A 22,549-nucleotide genomic window follows, 5' to 3' on the forward strand; every position below is an offset into this window, starting at 1 on the left:
TTTATAATTTATATTTTGGCTCAAGAATTTGCATACCAGTAAAGAAGCTTCAGAGCTGTTCAGATGTTGGGGATCGTGCTGATAGCCACCACTCATCAGGGATGTTGCTAGGAACAGAACAAGGGGTGTCTCTGAAATTTGAATACTGACATTTATGCTAGAACATCTGAGGTTCGTGGGGGGCATCCGGTGGTATTTCCGCCAGGACACTTTAACATCTACAAGCACCATTCACAATCATTTGAGCCTGTCCACCCAGATCAAGTCCTCTTTTGAGAAAACATATTGAACATGTCCTTATTAGAAAGCAAGTGAATAATAATAACTATGTCAGTAGTTGCAGTGGGTTCCTAGTAATGCTTGTATGTTATCTATCGTGAAGAAAAACAGAGGCCTTTTCTTTTTGGATATAGTTTCATGAATTGGCCAGTTTGGTTATCTTTCCTAAGACCAAAGATGTTCACAAGGGGCTTCATGTGAGGACAGGTCGAGTCTTGAGTCTCTGGGGTGCGAGTGCAAGTTGTCTTTAGTGAATTTAGTGTCTTTAGTCAACATGACTTCTAATAGTGAGTCTTTCATTATTTAAAATGGAAGGATAGAAATGAAATGCTACCTGCAGTAAATACAGTGTTTAAAGGAAAGAAGCAAAACAACTTGGTCCGTAGTTTGTGTGTCAGGTATGCTGGTTAGCTGGCAAAATAGCTAACCCAGATGAAGTTTTAGGAAGGCTTAAAGGAATGTGATCTATAATTTGCTAAAACTTAAGCTAATTACCTGACATCAGCTAAATTAGCAATTGCGCTACCTAGCATACTTGCTAGCCAGACTACATGCTAGCCAACAGTTTCAATTTATTTGACTTTCCCCTTTAAACACCACATTAACTGCAGGTAACACTTCATTCTGTCCTTCATACTGAAGGCTTGTTATTTGAACTTAGGGGAAGCACCGTAGGGGGGTGGGGAGGGTTATCTGAATATATGGATATCCAAACTCATCATAGTATTTGTTTACTTCTTCAGGTATTGGAATATGACAGCATATAAGAGCTAGTTGAGGAAGAGAGCAAAGAGTTTCTAAAAAACTATGACCAAACTACACCAGTGTAGTGTTTAATTACAGTCAATGACCCTGTTTAGACTTGCCATTAAACTGCACTCCACATCTGGATGTTGTCTGTAATTACATTTGTGATCAGAACGTGTTCCGATCTAGCTGTTCTGATCACAATGTAGTTGAGCACGCCTTTTGATCAGATGTGTGTCTGCGAATAAACACAATACGCGCAGCTGTGCTACATTAACGGTCTAACGACATCACCCAAAACTTTCAGTATCGTTCCTGCCTCTCTTGTTAAATAAGTCATTTTAGGTGTCTGCATGCATGCAGGCTCACTGACACAAAAGTTGAAAAGCCCTTTGTCACCTGTGAAGGACAGTGCACAGACCTCCTTTCACAGCTGCCCACCATTTTAACCCATTTTTTTCTTCTGACTGTACATAAGTTGTGGCTGATAAGCAAACTTACATAAGTCAGTCTTTTCGTTCTGTGTAACTGTGTAAGCCTGGAATGCTCTGCGCTGCTCTGCAGGATGTTTTATAAAGCATTAAACATTGCTAAGCCATTATAGGCTCTGTCTACTCTGAACCAGTGCCACACCAGCCTGATTTGAAAGTTTAAATATTGCACTGGGAAATGCGATCCGATCAATATTTGGATGCAGAAGCTACATTAGGCACTTTAACTTATTCATCTATCATTTTTACCCAAGGCTTCTATTCCATTCAGGTTCTCCCAGCTTCTTCTTTCCTGCTTTTGTCCCAGAGTTGGAACGCAGGACTAATAAAGTTGTGTAATGCCAAAAAAACACCAGGTGGTTAACTGGCAACAGGTCAGTAACATGATCGGGTATAAAAAGAGCATTGCGGGGTGAGTCTTTTGTAAGTAAAGATGATGAGGGGCTCACCACTCTGTAAAAGACTCTGTAAAAGAATAATGTTTCTCAGCATAACGTGAAAGAACTTGGGGATTTCATCATCTACAGTACATAACATCATTAAAAGATCTAGAGAATCCAGAGAAATCTCTGTATGCAAGGAACAAGGCCAGATATCAATACTGGCTGCTGAACTGTTGAGTAGCTGAAATCCTATATCAAGCAAGAATGGGAAAACATTTCACTTTCAAAACTACAGCAGTGTCTCCTCAGTTTCCAAACACTTACAGAGTGTTGTTAAAAGAAGAGCTGATGCACCACAGTGGTAAACATTCCCCCGTCCCAACTTTTTTTAAATGTGTTGCTGTCATCAAATTCCAAATGGGCATACATTTCTCAGTTTCAACATTTGATATGTTGTATTTTTACTGTTTTCAATTAAATATTTGATTGCATCCTATTTTAATTCACATTTTGCACAGCATCCCAACTTTTTTGGAAACGTGGTTGTACCATATTTACTTGGGATGCATGATGAGATCTGATTCATGTTGGTATTAGCAGAAAAAAAAATGATCGGCATCGAACAGGTGTTTGAATTTGATATTTCAAACTGATATCTGATTATGTATTTATTGTACTCTGGAAGAGCAGAACGTTTAGTCGACGCTGATCTCGAAGTCTCTTCCGCAGGCCGATCGACCGCCTCGCCACTGCATTGTTAATTTCGTCAACTTCACTGATGTGCTAAACTTCAGCTCCTTCCCCCCTAGACCACCTCAACCACACTACTTCCATAATACCACAGAAGGTTCCCACCTCCACTCTCTTCACTGGACGATACCTGCCCTGAGGACTTTGTTTTGGCTCCTATTTTCTTGGAACCAGATTGTAGCAATTTTATGAAGATGCTGCCCTCAAAGGACCTCCTCTCCGTTGCTTGTCATCTGGACGTCCCAGCCAATCACATCCCTTACAGACTGAGATGTAAATCGTTTCTAACAACCAATCTCCAGATGATGGCCTATCCTGGTTCAAAGGCTCAGTTTATCTTGCACTCATTCAACTGCTTATCTATCATGTCTCCGTATCAAACATCCTATCTATGTTGAACGCAATCATTGCACAATCCAGTGAGGACCAGAGGGGGATCAGTTCCCCTTTTGAGTCTTGATTCCTTTTAAGGTTTCATTCTCATGCTCTGCCACTCTCAGTCTTAACATAAGAGGTTAAGACCTGGATTTCTATAAAGCAACTCTGCAACATTGTCTGTTGTAAGCAAAATATAATGAATTAAATTGAACTGCCAGCCTTTGCCTCTCTGATCTCACAACCCACAAAAGCGACACACTAATTTTCACCTTTAAGGGCAGCAATATGGGTCACCTCTTTACCTTTTCCCCCCTTTACTTGTCCACCAAGCCGTATGAGTCCTAGCTCCTTTGCCTCCCACCACTGTCTAATGACACGCCATCAGGAACAGTCAGAGCCTTCTGCTTCCCAGAGACTTGTGGATCACCTCTGTCAACTCATTGGGTCATGATCTTCTACTCTTTAGGTACTGGTATACAACACCTACATCCAGAGCTCAGAAATTTGTTTATTTAACTTTCCATTATTTGAGTGTCTGACCTTCTAATATAAAGCATAATCCACTCAGAACTCCAGCTCAGTTTGCCAGAGTTCTCTTCTCTCCTACAGTCATACAGGCTCTTCACATACTTTAACTGTATATTGAAGTTACTGACTGAACACACAAAAGAGTTATGAAGAAATGAAATAACTGACGTTTGGGCTTCAGTCTAACTTTCTGTACATTTCTGTCTCCATGTTTTGTTTCCTGTTATGAAGTTTTCACACCCCACCACTTCCCTGTCTCCTTCCTCAGTTCTCCCAGTGCTTCTGGAGGCTTGTTGGAGGTCTAGTGGTCTAAACTAGCAAACAATGGTTACACACATGATCAGGGTTAGCATAGTGGGGATGCCTTTTTGGTTACTAATACCCATAAAAGTAGTGAGAACAAATAATATAAAGTCTTTCGCTCTGAACTGTAGTTGAGGTAATATTAGCTCACCTAATGTGCAGTTAAAATAATATGTTACACACAGGTTTACCAAAAAAGGTCAAGGCTAAAGGCTGGCCAATGCCACCCTAATAGTGATGCAAGGCCACCCTCCTGGCTATCCCCCAGTCTGACGACACAGCGCACTACAACAGTGTATTAGATAAAAGGCCACTATGAATACTCGCTGCAGTGAGCTCTGTGTGGAGAGTGACAAAGTGTGATGCCAAAGTACACAAAGCGTTTAAAGATTAAGCAATCAAGCAGTCAAAAATAGCAAAAAGGTGAGTAAACACCTACAAAACATTGACGGAAGCAGCTAAGCATTCTAGCTCAGGGGGTCTCAACTCCAGTTCTAGTGCTTCAGACTATTTATGGAAGCACTGTTAGCTGCCCGTGATGAGAAGTAAAGGGTTTCTGCATTGCAACTGTAGTGATAACGTGTTCGTTTGCTTTGTGGAATTAAGCATGTGGTATTATTTTCTCAGCTTGCTTGACAAACAAGCGATAACAGTTAAATTAATGTTAGAAAATGCTGGGTTAACTGTCAGGTAACTGAATAAATGCAATGTGTCAGGAAAAAGACTTGCCCAACGGCACAACCAGGCATACCGAGTCAGTCATGGCATTTGAACCCACAACCTTCCAGTTGATGGCTCACTTCTCCTGCCACTAGGCTACCAGCCACCCATTTGTACCCTTTTATAACCTGAAGTATAAAACAGAACAATAAAATAAAAAGCCTGGAGACAAGACGGGGTGTGTGGAGACTTAGTAAAGTATAAGTTCAATGGATTATGGTACAATTATGTTCCCTGACCAAAGGGACTGAGATATACTCTTGAGGGCACCACCCCAGTCACAAGAGGGATACTGCCCCAGAGACAGTTTACTACCTTTATGTCTGGGAGTGTAGAGCAAGATGTTTCCAGTTTAAAGACTAGGAAAACCCCCTTTTGATGACTTGAGGTCAAAGAACTTAAGGGAAAAAATAAAACTGGATTTTTGGGGGTGAGCTGATTGATTGATTGTTTGCCTGATTGAAGGCTGAAGGAAGGCAGACAGCTAACATTACTGCTAGGGAGCAAAATATCGTTGTAACAGTTTAACTGTGGCAATCATCATTACATAGAAGAGAATGTGTACCTCAAACATCAGAATCAGCTCATCAGCTGAGGACAAGAAGAATTTAGGAGAGTTGCTGCTTGACTATAGATGTCTTACCTCAGTTACCTTGTTTCGGTGATCACTGTGTTCTGGAATCAGATAAAAATAACTGTTTTGTTTACAATATCTTCTGTTGCATATGCAAGTGATAAACATACAACATTTTGTTTTGGACATACTTCTGTTCAGGGAGATAAGAGGAGTAGCCACGTTGCCTACAAACTGTCTGGACATGGAATTGAACTCCAGACTCTCATGTGCAGGGTGAGTGAACTCAGCGCACGAGCCAATTGTTCTGACTGACTTAGAGTTTAGATTCCACATCCAGCTTTACTGCATCTTGCTCAGTGGTGGAGGTAAAAGTTACACTAATGCTAGCTTGGTTGTATTTATTAGCCTATAGCTCAGTGGCTAGGCTAGCAGTCAGGATTGGTTGAGCACTGCAGGAATTCCAAATTGTTATAATGAAAGAAAATGGTATATTCTGTCAAACTAACGAGGTTGACACATAATACTGCATAACATGACAAATAATGTATTAAAAGGGAATTCCAAAATGTTTGTATAATTCCTTTGTTGGCATGTAAACAAAGTCATTCAAAGTGGTTTAAGGTAAAACTGTAGAGAAATTAGTTGTAGAGAAAGTTACAGACTCAGATTTGCCATGTCTACAACATAAATTCTATAATTATATATAACCATATTATTTTTATCCAAAATCACCAGTGAACCTACATGTGTCTTTTTAGTTTTTACATGGAATGTTGATGATGGTAAAATAGTGGCAAATCTGAGAAAATACATTTTCTTTGGGGACTATTTTGCCTTACAACACCCTGCATGTATCCCTCCACCATGAATGGATTTAAACAAATGAATTAATAATAGGTTTTACGGCAAAACTTTATCACAAAACTCGTAGAACAATTTCTCAGACATCAGGCAGCGTATTCATAATTTCATGTAGTAACGTTCTGTGATGGAGCTTTTAGAGGCTTTAAACTCTTCAGACACCTGGTTTCTATCACCACCACTCTGTAAATTTCTCTAGAACAGAGCAGTTCACACTAATCCACTCTGAATGAGTTTGTTTACATCTTAACTATTGAATTATGTAGATGATTAGTTCCTCTTTAAATGCAAATTTTAGGCTGGATAGCTCTTTATTTTTTTTTTTTGTATCACCACTGTGGGAATATATCTTGCTATGAGGCCCTGTGACTTACTGGAATAATCCGCCCTTTTATGATCAGAGGATTATTGGGTCAAATCCTTTTGGGTTTGTTTCTTGCATGTCTGCGCTGGGAATGTGAAGCTGGCGGTCTGGAGGTCAAATGTTCAGAAAAAAAACACAAACTAGATTACTGGTGAAAGCTGTGCCTCTGTGGTCAGGAGGTTATCAGATCAAATTCTGAGCAGGAATTCCAGCTCGTGTTTGTGGACAGCAATGGAAGCATAAATTGCACGTGGTGTGAGCAGGGCTGTGGGGTGCCCAAACTGAGAGGAGAAGTAATCAGGGCTTCCCTGCTGGGCCCCTGCAGAGACACCACGAAGGACATAGAAGCAGAAAGAAAGTGGCTTAAATTTAAATAATCCAGGCTAATATCTTTAAAAACGTGCACTTACTTCTTGTCCTCCTTTGGCAAATACCTTATGCTGTTTTTCCTCGTTTCTTTTTGTTTTGTTCGAGCCCCGTTCAAGGGCTTATTGAAGCCAGAGATGTGAGACGTATGAACGTTGGAGGACATGAGGTGAAGGAAAGCGGGAGAGCGATACCTGAGACACTGGGGGAGGGCATAACCTGGGCTTCCCTCTTCTAAGCCCATGGAGAGATGACAAGTAGGCGTTATGGAGCCTGAAGTGAGGGTGCTGACTTAGTTTTCAAATAACTCAAGCATGTATAATACTATGTCAAAGGTATCACTGTTCTTCTGGATGGAACACCACCGCTCGTGTTCTCTACCTCTTTCTTTCTACCTTCTCCACTTTCCTCAATCCATTCCCCACTCATTCTCCAGTGCTATCATATCTCAACCAAGAGCGAAACTCTGCCAGATTCAAACTTCACAGATATGAGGCAAGGCTTTTCCCAAAAAGTCTCACAGAGAACCTTTTTTAGGGAGTTTGTCATGAAGATAGTAAGACAGCAGTTAAATCCCAGGTACACTCCACTTTGGACACGCATGGTGAGTTCTGGTCAAGAACAGCCACTCAGTCATCCTTTGGCGCACGATTCTCATTTAAGATGCTCCTAAACGTGAGTTAAATGACCAGTTCGCTTAAATCTTTGTCAAGTGCAAGTGAGGTGTTGATCTGTCTGTCTGCAACTGGGGTCGGAACAGAATGTTTGCTTCTTGGAAGTTTGGCTCTCATTTGCCAAGTTGGCTGAGTCTGAAGACTGAGTATAACCATGACTTTATGTGCTCTCACTGGAGAAGATCTAGAATACTAGAACATACTGGTTAGAGAAATGTGGACCCAGCAGTTTGTGCTTTCAGCCGCATGATTGATCCATCAGTCCAGCCGAGAGCTTGTATTATTGGCCTGAACTTGACAGGACACAGTCGTTCATGTAAGGTGTGGTCAGGTTCACACGGTTTTGGTCGTCATCTCTTCAACATCTGTAGAGCTCAGATAGGGTTCAAATTTCACCATTGAAACTTGAATAGGGTTTTTTTCACCTTTGATGCATTTTTGCCTCCTTATATCCCTGCTTTAGTTTTTCCTCTCTATTCTTCCTCCTTCTTAAACAGTTGAAATCTGGTACACTGGAATTTCGTCGGGTTTGGTTTCAAAATATGGTGCCATGGGTTGGGTAGAACTCAAGCAGAACACAAGCTAAAGCACAGGCCCCATTAATGCTCTCGTCTGGCCACCTGAGGTGTCATGACCCTGTTTGTCATCATACTCTTCAGGACTGCAGCACAAGTTTGCTGAATTTCTCACAAAAGCAAACAGAACACATCATCAACCATCTCTGTAAACCTTTAAAAGAGAACAGTATTTTGTAAGTTACAGAATAAAAAGACAGTAATCATATTACTGATGTATACGTCAGGTTTGTATGGAGCCCCTGAAGGGACGTGGTATATTTTTTCAGGTAAGCACCAGATACTATGTGGTGAACACCCAATGCTATCAGGCGAGCAACATATACTATGTGGTGTGCACTAGATACTATGTTTATCTAGCGCACACCTGACAGTATCTGGTGCTGAGCATAGAGTATCTACTTATCGTTGGGAGTCCTTTATACACAGTGTTATACTTTACAAGTAGACTTATACTTTATACTTCATACTGTTTCCTAAAAAAGCACAATTACAGTAAAATGTCTTACTGGAATAACTATTTACTTGTGTTTATTTGAAAATATTGCCAAAAAAAAACAAAAAAAAAAACAAGTAACCTAAAAGATTTCTGAAGTGACATTATAAGTATAAAAGCTGAGCACACTGGACATATAAATTACAGATCGATATTTTGTACAATTTACATTTTAACAGCTGTGATGACATTTTCCAGGTACCTTAGTAAAAGAAAAAATATTTTATGTGTAAATAAATGTCGTCAGGACAAAACCTTTTATGACCAATTTTTATCTTTTTTTTGGTATTCATTTTTACAGAATTTGAAAGTGCCAGCTGTCAGTCCTTTCATCATGAAATTTGAACACAGTGTTAAATGTTAAATTGTGTTCATTTTATATGAGAATGGAGTATCAGACATTGTTTAACATAACTTAGAAAAATCTTCTTACCTTAACTTACCTTCAAAGAATTTTTTTTTCCCTTCTCCTAAGTTAGTTTTAGGGGTAAAATGTTTTGTCCTGACAGGGACAAAATCTAATTCATTTTTTTTTTCTGAATATCTGTTTTGACTCATTTTTGCTGTCCAAAATGTCTTGATACATAAGCTGATTTTAAATAGCTGTATGAATATCTGCTATTAGACTGCTGCATGCTTATTTGTTTACACTGCCTGCACTTGTCTCGCTTGTCCTTGTCCTAAAAAATGAAATAGGTGTAACCATAGTAACAAATATTGATGACGTTATTTCATCTCATAAAACAAGTGTAGCTTACCTTGTCACCATCCTTGCCTTTATCTTCTCCTCGAGATGCATCATTAGAAAGTAAAACTTGCATTTCATTTTTCTACCTTTTTATAAAAAATATTGTCAATAAGCCTGAGCTACCTTAAGACACTGTGACTTTCTAAACACATTAAAAGGCCTGAATGTGCTTGCAGTTCCTAGTGGGTTCCTTGGGAGAGCTGGACACAACACATTCTAGTTTGTGCACTGCAAAAACACATTTGTGCAAGATTAATAATTAGTTGCATCTCTGCTACAAATAAAAACTTACAATTAGTTTCCAGCTCCAACCGTTAATGAACAATTCAGTCGAAAGCAGTGACTATGCTACAGCAAGTAATGCTACAACTTACCCCTTAAAGCAGGATTAACTGAAACAAAGCTAGGGCTAGTTATAACATTCACTTTATAAAATTTGTAGCGTTTTTTTAAAAAATCTGCACAAATGAAGTTTGAATTTATTTTCAAAGGAATATAGAGCTCCCTCAATGTTCACTGTTGGAGGCCTAGTTGCATTAAACCCAAGCCAACCATGTGGAGGCTGTGCTTTAGCCTGGCTAGATCTCACTGTGAGCAACTGACTTGCTTTCAATATTACAGACACATAGAGGGTGTTTAAAATAAGGTACAGGTGTGAATTTATACACACAATTCAGTAACTGAAAATCTTTATGATGAAAGAACTAACTTTCATGGTACAGTTTTCAGGGTGAATCTTGAGAAACTGTCTAGCCTAGTTCTACTGTAACTTGTTTAACTACATAAAAAAGCCATATTGCATTTTACCTTGTGCTCACTTACACTCAGAAACATCATCATCCACATTATAACTGCACAGTTCTTTTCAGATTTAGCCCTTATGTTTGCTCATATGACCACAGTTTCACATAGATCACTGATTAAAGCTGACTTTACATTATACAACTCAAGCGCAATTTAGCTTCATGTAGGTTTCAAGCAACAATAGTTGCATAAAAGTTTCACAGTGTAAATGCAGCCTAACAAATCTTTAAGCAATAAATTCTACAGCTTAAGAATCGTATATCGGTCATCAAACTCTGACCTTGTTCTTTCAAAACTGGCCAGGCTGGCCAGGAAGCTGTATTATCTACACCTTTGTGGAGGTCTATCTGTGTAGACATGAGAAAAAGTCAGAAAAGGTCAAAGAAAAACAACTTGAACAAAAAGACTCCCTTCCCCACACAAAATGACTTTTGTTCAACATTTAATCAAATATGTGTGAAGATCGACATTGACTACTTAAGTGTAATACAAAACTATTTTTAAACAAATAGACATTATTCTTTACATTGGATTACATTTACATAACTGAAATGCAAACAGAACAGACTTTAATGTAAGCCATACACGAGTGAAATATGATCTGCCCTTAATTTTAAAGATAATATTTGCATGGATTTTGTACAAAATAGACTTTTAGACTAGTATTAGGGTAGTGCAAATCCTTAGGCTCTGGTACATTACTTTCACACACAGTTAATTTTTTGTTTGTTTGTTTTTCTTTTTTTTGTTTTTTCACAGCAATATACATGAAACCAAAGCCTAGACCTTTACAAAAGAAATAGAAAAAGTAGATAAAACAATACATTCTAGAGTTGGATAATAAGTGCTACTGTAAAATGTAACTGCTTTAAACACTTCAGTTTCTTTCTTTCTTTTTTTTCTTTTTCTGTTATATAATAATCTACTTTGCTTTGGTCACTCTGTTGCACGATATAAAATATGCTCCAGTCCCTCGCCCCTCTCTGCTTAAAATCCCAATCTCTTGTTTTTTTTTAAAAACACAGTGATCTCTCTTAAATCTTTCCTATTGATTTATAGAATTTACATTTACTTACAAGTCAAACATTATAACACTTTTTCTTAAAGTAAATTTGCAATATATCTGTTTTTTTATTTTACAAAACACAAATTATACAAGCATCTTATGCAATAAAATTCTTCTCGGTAGTAAAAGGATTTGAATACAGAAACAGACTTTATCTAATATTCTTTAAATCTCAAATTAGTGAAAGATTGTTGAGGATTCGATTTTCTAGGATTGTTACTGGATAAGTACTCCTGAATTCAAAACTTTTTATGGCTCTCAGTCTCCCTTTAGCAAGGCCTACTGTGAAACAGCTAAGGAAAATAAAACATTTCACAGGCCCGCTGCGGAATATGCCCTTGCAAAACTAAACTCTCACAAAATACTCTGTAAATATCTCTGTGCTGGGATGCTACAGGTTATGGACTTCACTGTATGCAGTACACCGAATGTCCATTTCGTCCAGAAGATGTTTAATGTGCATGAGTCCTGCTAACACTGTACTGTATGTGAAAGTAAGCCAAAAGACTTTAACCTTCTCAGCAATGTGTGAGATCTTTTCTTTTTTTAAGCTCAGCCAAATTTAACACCATGAACTGGTTACATATACAGTAATGTGCAAAGGTAAGAGGCCACCCTTTGTTTATTTCATTTCCAGCAAATTCATTCACTCCTGGCCATTCATAATTCAGGAGATAGTTCTGAGGAGACTAGACAAGATAATCCACTCACATAAGGAAAGAGAAAGTAACATTAAAACCAAACTGGGAAAACCTCATTAACTGTCAACCACAAGATGAACAGTACTTAACGCTCTCGCCTTTGACATGTTTGAGGAAGAAATCGTGCTCCACTATTTCTTCAGATCTGAAAAAGTCCACAGGTGTTTCTGTCCATCCTTCCACTCTGAGAAGACATTTTAACACTGAGTCTGACAGGATGTGTAGCTGTCAAGAAGCCGTTTCTGAGATAACAAAAAGCTACTGGTCTTCTCAGAACAATGGACTGGCCAAAACGTCAACGTCACTGAATATGTTGGATTGTGAGAAGCAGAAAATGGAACCAACTTCTAAGACTGAACTTTAAAGGTGTAGAAAAATATCCCTACGGGTTTCTTTGAAAAACTAAAAGCAAGAAAAGAAAGCAAGGCGTGTGGAAATACTGAAAAAAGTCAATTATATTCGGTTGTTGATGCTTCTGTGTAATTTTCTGTTACATATGTTTTCTCCTCCTTTCCTGACACTGAAAAACAAACACTTTGTACTTAATGGCTATTTTGACTGGAAATAAAATAAATGAAGGGTGGTCTTTTGCACAGCACTGAAGACAAAACGTGCCTGTTAATACTGTATTTGGCCGAGCTGGGTCATAACAGTGACTCTAAACATAAACATCAGCAAATGGGATTCATTTAACGATAAAACAACTTTTAAAAGGGGTTTAAACCTAAAACATGTTAGACGTACATGTAATGTAGTGCACCATGTTGGACAGAATTCATTCATCTTTTTTTCTCTTTTAGAATAATAGTATAAGATTTGTTAGTCCTGAATCACAAGGCAGATGTTCTTTTGGCTTAGGTTGTTAGTACTCTTGGAGAAAGGGAATATTTCGTTACACACAGAAATGCGCTTGTCACACAATGAAAAAAAGCATTCTACAATACTTGAACGCGTTATGAATGAATGTGCACACTGAAATCATGGCAAGGCTGTTATTAATAGGCTTGTGAGAGTGGGCTTTAGGTTGTGATGTAACGTCTTCGCTGGTGCAATTTCGTTAAAAAAGACAGCAGCATGTGAAAACTGGAGATTTTCACACAGCAAGGAAAACGAATGCAGGCCTGAGCGGAAAGGAAAGCAAATGCAGCTTTTGTCCCTGTTTACAATATCACCATAAAATGGTACTTTACTAGATTGGCACTCAGAAGCTCACAAAAGGGCATGAGATGGGAGAGGGGTAAAAGAAAAAAAAGCAGCCAAAAGACACCCCAAACACCTTTCAATCATAAAGCAGGCGTGGGGGAAAGGACTTCCAAAAAAGACGAGCCCTGCAGAACGACTCCAGCACAAAAACAAAGGGACACGACAAAACAGGCTTCAGCAGGAAGATTCAAACAAAAGCACAGCGAAACAGGAATGCAGCTGCAGTGCTGCTCCCAAGAGGTGAAATGGGACAGAACAGTTAGTTAAAGGTTACGCAATACCAAGTATATGCTGACTTAAAGGAGAACTCCAGTCACATTTGCTCAAAGTTGCTGCAATCGTGTCACAAAAAACTGAACAGCTACATGACTCTCCAAATGGAGGTTTTTTAGAGGCACAGTCCAAATAGAGTGTTAGGAGAAATAAACAAAAACTGGCAAGACGGCTGTGCAAGCGACCAAAGAAACCCACAAATGTAAGTATTTTTTCTGTCAAAATATACAATAACCATTGTATTATCATAGTTTGGATGTATTATGGTCCTTTTCTTCATAACAAGCATAAAAATCAGTAGTCTGCTGATGTCTCTGTAGCTAGCAAGCTAAATTTCCTGCTCCACCTTAAATGGGACTTAGAACGGGGGACTTAGAACAGAAAAATTAGAACAAGAAGCTGGTGAATAGCTGACTTTAGCTTCATATCACCAAAGAATTAGGGGTGGGCAATAAACAATTGTCACATCCCCCCTCTTTAATGGCATATGATGCCCTAAATGTACCTAAAGCCCAGCAGTGAGGTTGCTGGACTTTACCCTCCTTTGCTATCACTGCAGACAGGCAGGGTTGCCTACAGAGCACCGCTAGTAGCCTGTTAATAAAGTAATGATGTTCTTTTTTATTTGAGGGTTGTCCTATTTCATCTGGCAAGATTTCAACCACTAACCCTTGTAACTCAGTTCCAAGGGGCAAGGTGACACTCAAAAACAAGGGGTACAGGTAGAAATAAGAAATGGGATTGGGCCTTACTGTTTTCACAACAGCACTGCTGGTCAGCTTTGTCTTTTGAAGAGTAAGACTTTTGTTCCTAGAAGAGCATGTAGCAGTTCAAAACGTCTTCCCTAGAATTCAATTATTTTTTGGTGGTGGCATTGCTCTTTGGAGTTTCCCTTTAAGCTCAAGTTAACTTGATCACTGTGGACGGTAGCAGTAAAAGGGTAGCGGCCTTGGATTAATCAAAACGTGAAATTTTACTTTCACAGGAAGCTGTGCTTAACTGGCAGGACGAGCAAAACCTGTAATTAATCTTAAACTGAATTCTAAGTGACCTTACTTATCGTCTGTCTGTCTGCTTGATTTTAAAAGCGGCCGGCTGCAGGTGCATTAAAATGACTCCTTAAAACTCATTCGACACTTTTCAGAGACTTTAGAGCCCACCAGAGAGCAGAGAATGATTAATTTATAAGGCGTTGCACATAGGGGGCAGTGTGTCCAATTTTACACAACAGACTGCAATTGAAGCGGACATATTGGCCATGGTAGCAAAGTAATTTAGCGCTTGGTGTCAGGGATGTGAGAATTGTGTAACAGCATAAACAGCACGTAGTTCGTGATGAAAGACCTCAGAGAGCAGAGAAAAAGCATTTCCTAATGTTTTAAAGTGCAGTGTAGAGGTCTAAAACGGCACAAAACACGATGTTATCATGGCCGGTTACGGGGTTTTACCTCCTACTCCTCAGCAACTCCGAGCTGCCAGCTTTAGAAAATGAACATGGCCGCTTCAAAGAGGAGTGGCAAAAAAAAGCAGTGACAGGTACGAGACACAACACGAACAAACAGAAGAGCATGTATGCCACTGGACAGAGAAACAGCTGAGTTTTTTTCTTTTTTTCTCTAAAAAGGCACATTTTCCCTTTTGTTGATATACCTTTGTAAACATTGCAGCAGTGTACATGCAAAAAAAACTAACTTTAAAAATCAATAGAAAATATTCCTTTCTTGTTAAAATCTGTAAAATTAGCCTGCTCCAGTCTAACTGCTATGCAGAAAGTGTTATACTTTAATTTAGGAAAATAAAAAGTTGAAAAATGAGTTCATTCTGTCCTTAATTGTGCCACAAACATTCTTTATATTTCTTTTCTGCTCTTTCTTGCTCTCTAAAGCAAGCTTTACCCATTCTCTAGGAATGACACCCAAACAAAAGAATGTATATCACGATCTCACTCAGTTGATCCGTGATAGCTGAGGGCCTATCCAGGGCAGTAATCAGGGCCGTTAGGCTAGCGGTGGGGATTTAGGGTGGCGTTAAGGCATTGTTGTTGTGTTTTTTGTATAAGGCAGTCATTTCTGATGAAACAGAAGTGGCTTGACGCTCCCGTCTTTGATTTTTGGAAGCTGGTTGCTGATGATTTCGGCCAGCATCTCTGGGAATTCCACGCTCAGCGACTTGTTCACGAATGTGTAGAAACAGAAGTTGAGCAACCCCTCCACCATCTGTGAACAAAGGCAGCAATTCAGTAGTCAACAGGGCCTTGGGTCACAATGGCGTAAACATAGATCCAAAACACTGGGCCACTGTTAGGTGTTGTGTGAAGTACGAATAGCAACAGCAGAGTTGAATACTGGTCTCAGTATCTAATACTGTGATTCAATTAGGGTAAAAGCTGTGTTTACACAAAGAAAAAACATCCCAGAAAATGAGAAAATTCTTGAAATGATCTGCTTTCATACATGCTCTTTACCATTACCATTGCCATTAGGTTGAGATGTGTCCTTCTACTGGATTTACTTTGTACGTTTGTTGATCGAAAAGCTCTGAGGAAACCTTCAGCTCACCTCTTGCATGGAATCCAAAAGCTTAGTGAGCTGGTAGAACCTCTGCCAGTTCTGGCTGGAGTTTTCGTCCCGTTTGACGATGGCCTTGCCCAACTCTTTAATGTAGGACATGCGAATTTCATCAAACACCGCCTGGCTCTTGAGCCCATCCTTTGGTACTGCAAAGACCAAATGAGGGATATGGTCACAATGTCAATCAGTACAACAAGATGGCACATTGAAATTTACAAATAATAAGCCACACTGCACCCATATTACAGCACTCTCAGAAATATGAAAACCTCTATCTATCTTGCCCAGTCAATCACATAAATCCATTTCCCAACTCACTTAATCATAGGAAAGTATGAAAAATAGAGGAAGTATCAACCATTTTCAAGTCTCTGCACTCTTCCCTGTGGATGGAGAGATATAATGCTATACAAGTTACTGGATTTGAGGTTCTGGGATGTTGTACTTCAGCCCAGGCAAACCCAGAGCTTATGCAAAGCGCTGCAGCGTCCAGTACAGTGCAAGAAATTGTGTCCTGTTTTCTTATCTTCTGTTAGTCACTAAGACAGCGGGACTTTGTTTGTGTAAAGTCTGACCCTCAGATGGTCAATCAAAACCCAAATGACTCTTCATTCTCTCAGACTTCGGCCAGCCAGTTCCTTGAACAAAAAGGGCAATGAATTTACAGGATGATGTACAGCAGGCAGAACAGAAATGGAAGCCTCAGAGAGCCCTTTCTTTTACAAAGCAGATATGGCTGAGTGAAGTTTACAAAAAAAAAAGAAAAAAGAAAAGCCGGCTGTTTTTTTTGGGAAATGCACATGCAATTTCCACTTCTGCAAGAAGCAATCAAAGCACACCTAAGTGTGTCCTGTTTACTTCTTTTTTGTGCAATTTGAAAGGCATAAAATGATTCTTTAAATGACAATTAGAGCCGGCCATTTTGCCACAAATGGTATCTCAAGCTAGCATACTGAGCAGCAAATGGCTTACCAAGGCTTGGACATGGTTGTTGTACACTAATTGCAAAAAGACTGGAGTATCTGCCTACAAAATATTCTGGATTGTTACTCTTCTTGTATTTAGAAGAAACAACACATAATACAGGGAGCTACTGGTTAATATGCAGAAGTCCTTTGGCAGAACAAACAGCTGGTACTTTTTTATTAATGACATATTTTATGGTACTTTAATTAAAAATCCTTGGTCAATAGATTTCTCCTGGTTTGCTTATGTTGAAATAAATTATTCATACCAGTGCAGTCAGACTGTTGTGAAATGCTTGTTCTATAACAGCAGGCTGTGCTGTGCTGAACTGCTGCTATATGACCAGCAGTAGTTCGTCTTTGACTACCCTCAAAATAGACCCAGGACATTTAGAATCATGGTGTTACCAGGAAAGTAAGCGTCAGCACAGCAACAGAGACTCTTTGCTGCCCAGTATTAGCAGAAAACAGAGACTTTGAGAATGCTACTTGAACTTTATATTATATTTATGTTACATACACAGTTTATAAATACCATCTTTGCACTAGGATGACTTAATAGCAAATCAGTGCTTTCAAATTATCGATATAAAATTGGTATGACAAGAAAGATTAATGTTAGGACTGTTGGAGAGCTTATGTGTGTTTCTGTACAAATAAGAAATCAATTAACATGAGTTTAACAAAATAAATCTCAAGTTATAAATGAAACTACACAGTCCATCGTGAGAAGCCACCCGAATATTGTTAAGACACTTCATGTCAGATTTATCTCATGATGACCATTATGTATTAAACCAATAACCTATGATGTACATTCACCAAGTACTTTATTAGAAACACCTGTACACCTACTCATTCACGCAGTTTTCTAATTGCATAATCAGCCATTCATGTGGCAGCAGTGCAGTGCGAAAGATCATACAGATACAGGCTAACAGGTTCAGTTAATGTTCGAATCAACCATCAGCATGAGGACCAAATATGATCTCAGTGATTTTGACTGTGGCTGTTTGTTGGTGCCAGACAGGCTGGCTTGAATATTTCTATAACTGCTGATCTCCTGGGGTTTTCATGTACAACTCTCTAAATTTTATTCAGAATAGTGTGATGAAGAAAAAACATCCAGTGAGTGGCAGATCTGTGGACGGAAACACCTTTTTGATGACAGAGGTCAACAGAGAATGGTCAGACTGGCTCGAGCTGACAGAAAGACCATGGTAAATCAGATAATCACTCTGTACAATTGTACAAAAAGATCTCAGACTGCACAACATGTCGAGGCAGATGGGTTACAACAGCAGAAGACCATGTCAGGTTCCATCTCTGTCAACCAAGGACAGAAAGCTAAGGCTGAAGGGGGCATAGGCTCACCAAAACTGCACAGTTGAAGACTGGAAAAACAACAGTCCAGGCTAGCGGAGGTAGTGTAATGGTGTGGGGAATGTTTTCTTGGCACACTCCGGGCCCGTTAATACCAATTAATCATTGCTTGAATGCCAGAGCTTATTTGAGTATTGTTGCTGACCATGTGCATCCCTTCATATTCACAATTTACCCATCTTCTAATTCCAGCATGATAATGCACCATGTCACAAATCAAAAGTCTCAAACTTGTTTCATGAACATGACAATGAGTTTAGTGATCTTCAGTGGCATTCCTGTTTACCGGAGCTGAACACCTTGGGGGTCTGGTAGAATGTGACATTCCCAGCATTGAAGTGCATCTGAAAAAACTGCAGGAACTGCATGAGGCAATCATGTCAGCATGGACTAGCATCTCAAAGGAATGCTTCCAACATCTTGTGGAATCCATGCCATGAAGAATTGAGGTTGTTTTGAGAGCAAAAGGAGGCCCTACCCAGTATTAACACAATGTTCCTAATAAAGTGCTTGGTGAGTGTGTGTGTGGCTCTGTTATTTGCTCTGCATCAATTGCAAAAACAATGCTGTTTGAAAGAGTTTGAAAAAGATCTATAATTTTAATTTTACAAACTTCTCCTCTGTTTTTGTATAAACATAACAAATCTTAGAGAATAACAAAGATCGTCTAACAATACTTATTATTGTACCATGGTCATTTGCATAAAGCTGAAGCTAAAGTAATAGCACCAGGGCAACTGCTAAAAGAACAGCACACTAAGGACCTACAAAAGCTGTGAAACTATGTTAAGCTATGTACTGCTGTATGCTGTGCCTTTAAAATCAGAGCCCATCTTCATACCAAAGAAATAAGATTAATGTACCAACCTGTGCTGAGCAGCAGAAGGACTTTCATGCAGAGATACTCTTCATAGGACACTTGGAGTCTCACCAGTTCATTGGCAATCTTCAGCATCTGCTCGCACTGTTCACCCATGTAGGGCAGCTTCATCCTCTCCCTAAAAAAAGGTTCATTGTTGTTTTCAATATTATGTAAGATTCACAATTCCTAATCTTCGCAATTCATAATATTACAATAAACTATATAGCTATATTAAGTGATTTCTCAATGCAGTAGATACTGAAGATTCAAATGTTAGACATCAAGACAACCCAGAAATCAAATCTTCACTCATTCCGAAGTACAACACTGTTCTCAGCTTGTGACTTATTAATTCAGATCCCAAACCTCTTGGATTTCAACAGACCATAAATAAATAAATAAATAAATGATTGCACTCACTCGTTGATGACAAGGTCTGGGGCAAAGCAGAGCATGCCTCCATTGCACTGTTGGTAGGACCTCCAGCCAAGGCCGAAGGACATGAGAAATAGCCAGGAGCACTGCAAAAGGGTCATCTGGTCATCCAGGTGCAGGTTCCGGAAACCTGGGTCAGGAAAACCATAAAGAGATATCAATACATATGCAACAGCAGCTAATAGCAGCCAGTTAGCATTAGTGATACACAGGCAAGTGACAAATGAAAGGAAAAACACAATCAAATGAGCAGAGTAAAATAACAAGTGCAGATGCTATCAGACAGAAGGACCAGTTAACCTAAATTTTGGATTATAATGGCAAGAGGTAAAGATCTAAGTGACTTTGAATGAGGGCACGAATGGTAAGAGCTTCACTCACAAAGACTACTGGTGTTTTAATAGGAATAGTGACTGAAGTGACATCTGCATTTAGATGGAATGACATCAGTAAATAGCGTAAGAAACTGTGGTTGAATGTGCACATTCCATTTAAGGGAAAACAGAACAGCAACAGCAACAACATTTGAGAGTTCAGCAAAAAACATGATCCACAGAGATGTGGAAATCAACAAAAATAACAAGTGAATAACTGAATGACTTTCTCAACAAGTGGGGCTGTGAGGGGCTGCCCTGATGGTAGTGATCTCTTCCAGGATACACAGGGCATGAAGGGTCACAGAATGACTTCACGAATATGAAAATGATGTAAACATTATGCTATGGCCTTTGCAGTTCTCAACCCAAGATCTGCGAAATCTCCACCACCATCATCAAAACATCAACTGAGGGAATATCCTCTGGAAGAATGGTATTCCATCCCTTCAGTACTGTTGCAGAAACTTGTAGAATCTATGTGAAGGTACAAAGAAATATCATCTGCTCCTTTAATGTTCACTCCTGCAGCACACAAAATGATAACAGTTTACTTCATACCCTCTCTCTTATTTATTATTAAGTTATAAAGGAAAATATGTGGGTGAATGATTCAGCTGTTATCAGGAAAAGAGTGTTGCATGCTCCACTGCAAGCCATGACCTGGTTATGTGAGAAATGCTTTCTGAGATAGCAGTGGCATACACATTATTTTTTTACGCCAAAGAACCTGATAGGTGGTTTTAACCTGCTAGGGAGTGGGGGGTGTGGGGATTAGATTAGCCTAAACCTATACCCAAGTAAAAGTCTTGTTAGTTCTGTGAATTAATGGCTCAAGTACAAGTAAAAATATGTTTAAAAAGCAGGTCAAAAACTGAACATAGGAAAAAAGAAAAGAAACCAGCTTGTCATTCAACAAAAGTATTTAGATTAACCAGTGATAACCAAAGACTACTGGCCGATCAGAGTAACACATGAGAAACTGATCTACGAAAATCAGTCACTGTTTCTGACCAGTAGCAATGTTACAGTGTTACTGTTACACCCACTGTAACCCAAGCAACCAGCATGTCATTGGACAAAAGTATTTAGATTAACCAATCATAACCAATGACTACTGGCCTATCAGAGCAACAAATGACTAACAGATCTATGAAAACCAGTGACTGTCAGTGAAAATGAGAGTTAAACCCATAAATATCAACGACTACCTAGAAGCCTATCATGACAATATGTTAGAGTGAATAAGAATATATGTATAGTGTGAGGCAGGTGAAACAATATCTATGATTAAACAGTTCTAGTTTGAGTCTGTACAGAAGGTAGGAGTGTCATCAGCAGTGTGAGTGGGGCACATAGGCAAGGTTTTCTGCACAGCAGGAAACTGAATTAAGTTTTAATAATGATCCACTGAGTTGCATCCTTCTCCCAAAAGAACACAAAAACATGACAATAACAGTCTCTAACGATGTTCAATGACTAGTACATAAAATACAATGCAATGTAAAAAATGGCTATGCATAATATGTGGCGTAAGAATGTCTTTTAATTCTTTCCACTTCAAAGGTGACGTGCTTAACATCCTCCGTGGTCGTGTTTGCTCGAGCATGCAGCTCTTATATAACTTCACTCTTTGAGTCTTTTCTCAGGCCTGCCCATTCGACTCAGGAGAAGCAGTGGGACAGAGCAAATACTTCCAACGATTAACAAATCATGTGCACGCTTCCTTACGCCACTGTGGCTGTAGCGCCTGGCACGCTGAAGCTGCTGCTGCTAGTGGTCAACCTTCTTCAGCAATCTACAACTTGCAATTTAGCTGATATAGCAATCATAGGTATCAACAGCTAAATGCTAACTGCTAGTATCTTTAACCATATTCTTAACCTGAAATGGCCCTTTAACAAAGTTAGTCCAGCAAAAAAGAATTGTATAATTTTCACCTTACCCTGAATACAGTTGATCAACCAAAATTTGCATCTTTAGTTTTACACTGAAGCTACGAAGCTAATCTAGCTAACAAGTAATGAAAGTGTATACCCTCTAATTAGCACTGTGCAAACTGAGATGTTAAATTATCACACACTTGCCTTAACCCGTGTGAAGTTATTACATAATCTCAAATAGACTTTCTCATGTGGTTTCTGATACTCTGTGACACACTGCTATCTATAAAAATGGACAAAGGAACATTGCATAACTACAAACAGTTATACCAGCAATCCTGAATCAGAATTTTATGTAATTTTATTAATTTTGAGTAGTGTAAATCAGCTAGTTTTGTTCATTGTTTAAATTAGACTTAAATCAGAATTGTGTGAAAGTTACTTCTAGAATAACAGCAAAACAATCTCTCTTACCAGGTAAGGCCTTGGCCCACTTGACGGCAGAGATGACCTGGCGACCACCCAGCCGGTTGAGGGTGGTCATGAGGCGGGTGGATGTGTCTGGGATGGTGCTGTCATAGCCGGCGTACACAATCTCAGGCTCGATGGCCTTGAGCAGGGACAGCATGGTGGGCACCAGCTGAGGCATGGACTTGGGCACCAGTGAACATGCTCGTTCATTGGGCATGGGGTGAGCTGTGTCAGCCACAGCCTGCTGGCCCTTTAGCCGGATCAGCTTTTTGTTTTTGCGTGCTGGAATACAGGAAGAAAGAGCAAATCATAGACGATC

General features: G+C 39.3%; 1 protein-coding gene across 6 annotated transcripts in view; it reads right to left on the reverse strand.

The window, feature by feature from the left end:
- Positions 1–10,469: 10,469 nt before the first annotated feature.
- Positions 10,470–22,549, reverse strand: part of LOC118820212 (glucocorticoid receptor-like) — a 56,140-nt gene continuing 44,060 nt past the window's right edge. For all 6 annotated transcript variants that reach the window (XM_036588408.1, XM_036588406.1, XM_036588410.1 and 3 more), the window contains 5 exons: positions 22,234–22,512; positions 19,488–19,632; positions 19,073–19,203; positions 15,846–16,003; positions 10,470–15,503 (listed from right to left, as the gene is read on the reverse strand). In XM_036588408.1, the coding sequence (XP_036444301.1) occupies positions 15,351–15,503; positions 15,846–16,003; positions 19,073–19,203; positions 19,488–19,632; positions 22,234–22,512 (866 nt within the window). In that variant the 3' untranslated portion in view covers positions 10,470–15,350. The remainder of the gene's footprint in view (positions 15,504–15,845; positions 16,004–19,072; positions 19,204–19,487; positions 19,633–22,233; positions 22,513–22,549) is intronic.

Source organism: Colossoma macropomum, unplaced genomic scaffold (genome assembly GCF_904425465.1).
Source record: "Colossoma macropomum unplaced genomic scaffold, Colossoma_macropomum, whole genome shotgun sequence".
In the NCBI taxonomy this organism is placed as follows: Eukaryota; Metazoa; Chordata; class Actinopteri; order Characiformes; family Serrasalmidae; genus Colossoma; species Colossoma macropomum.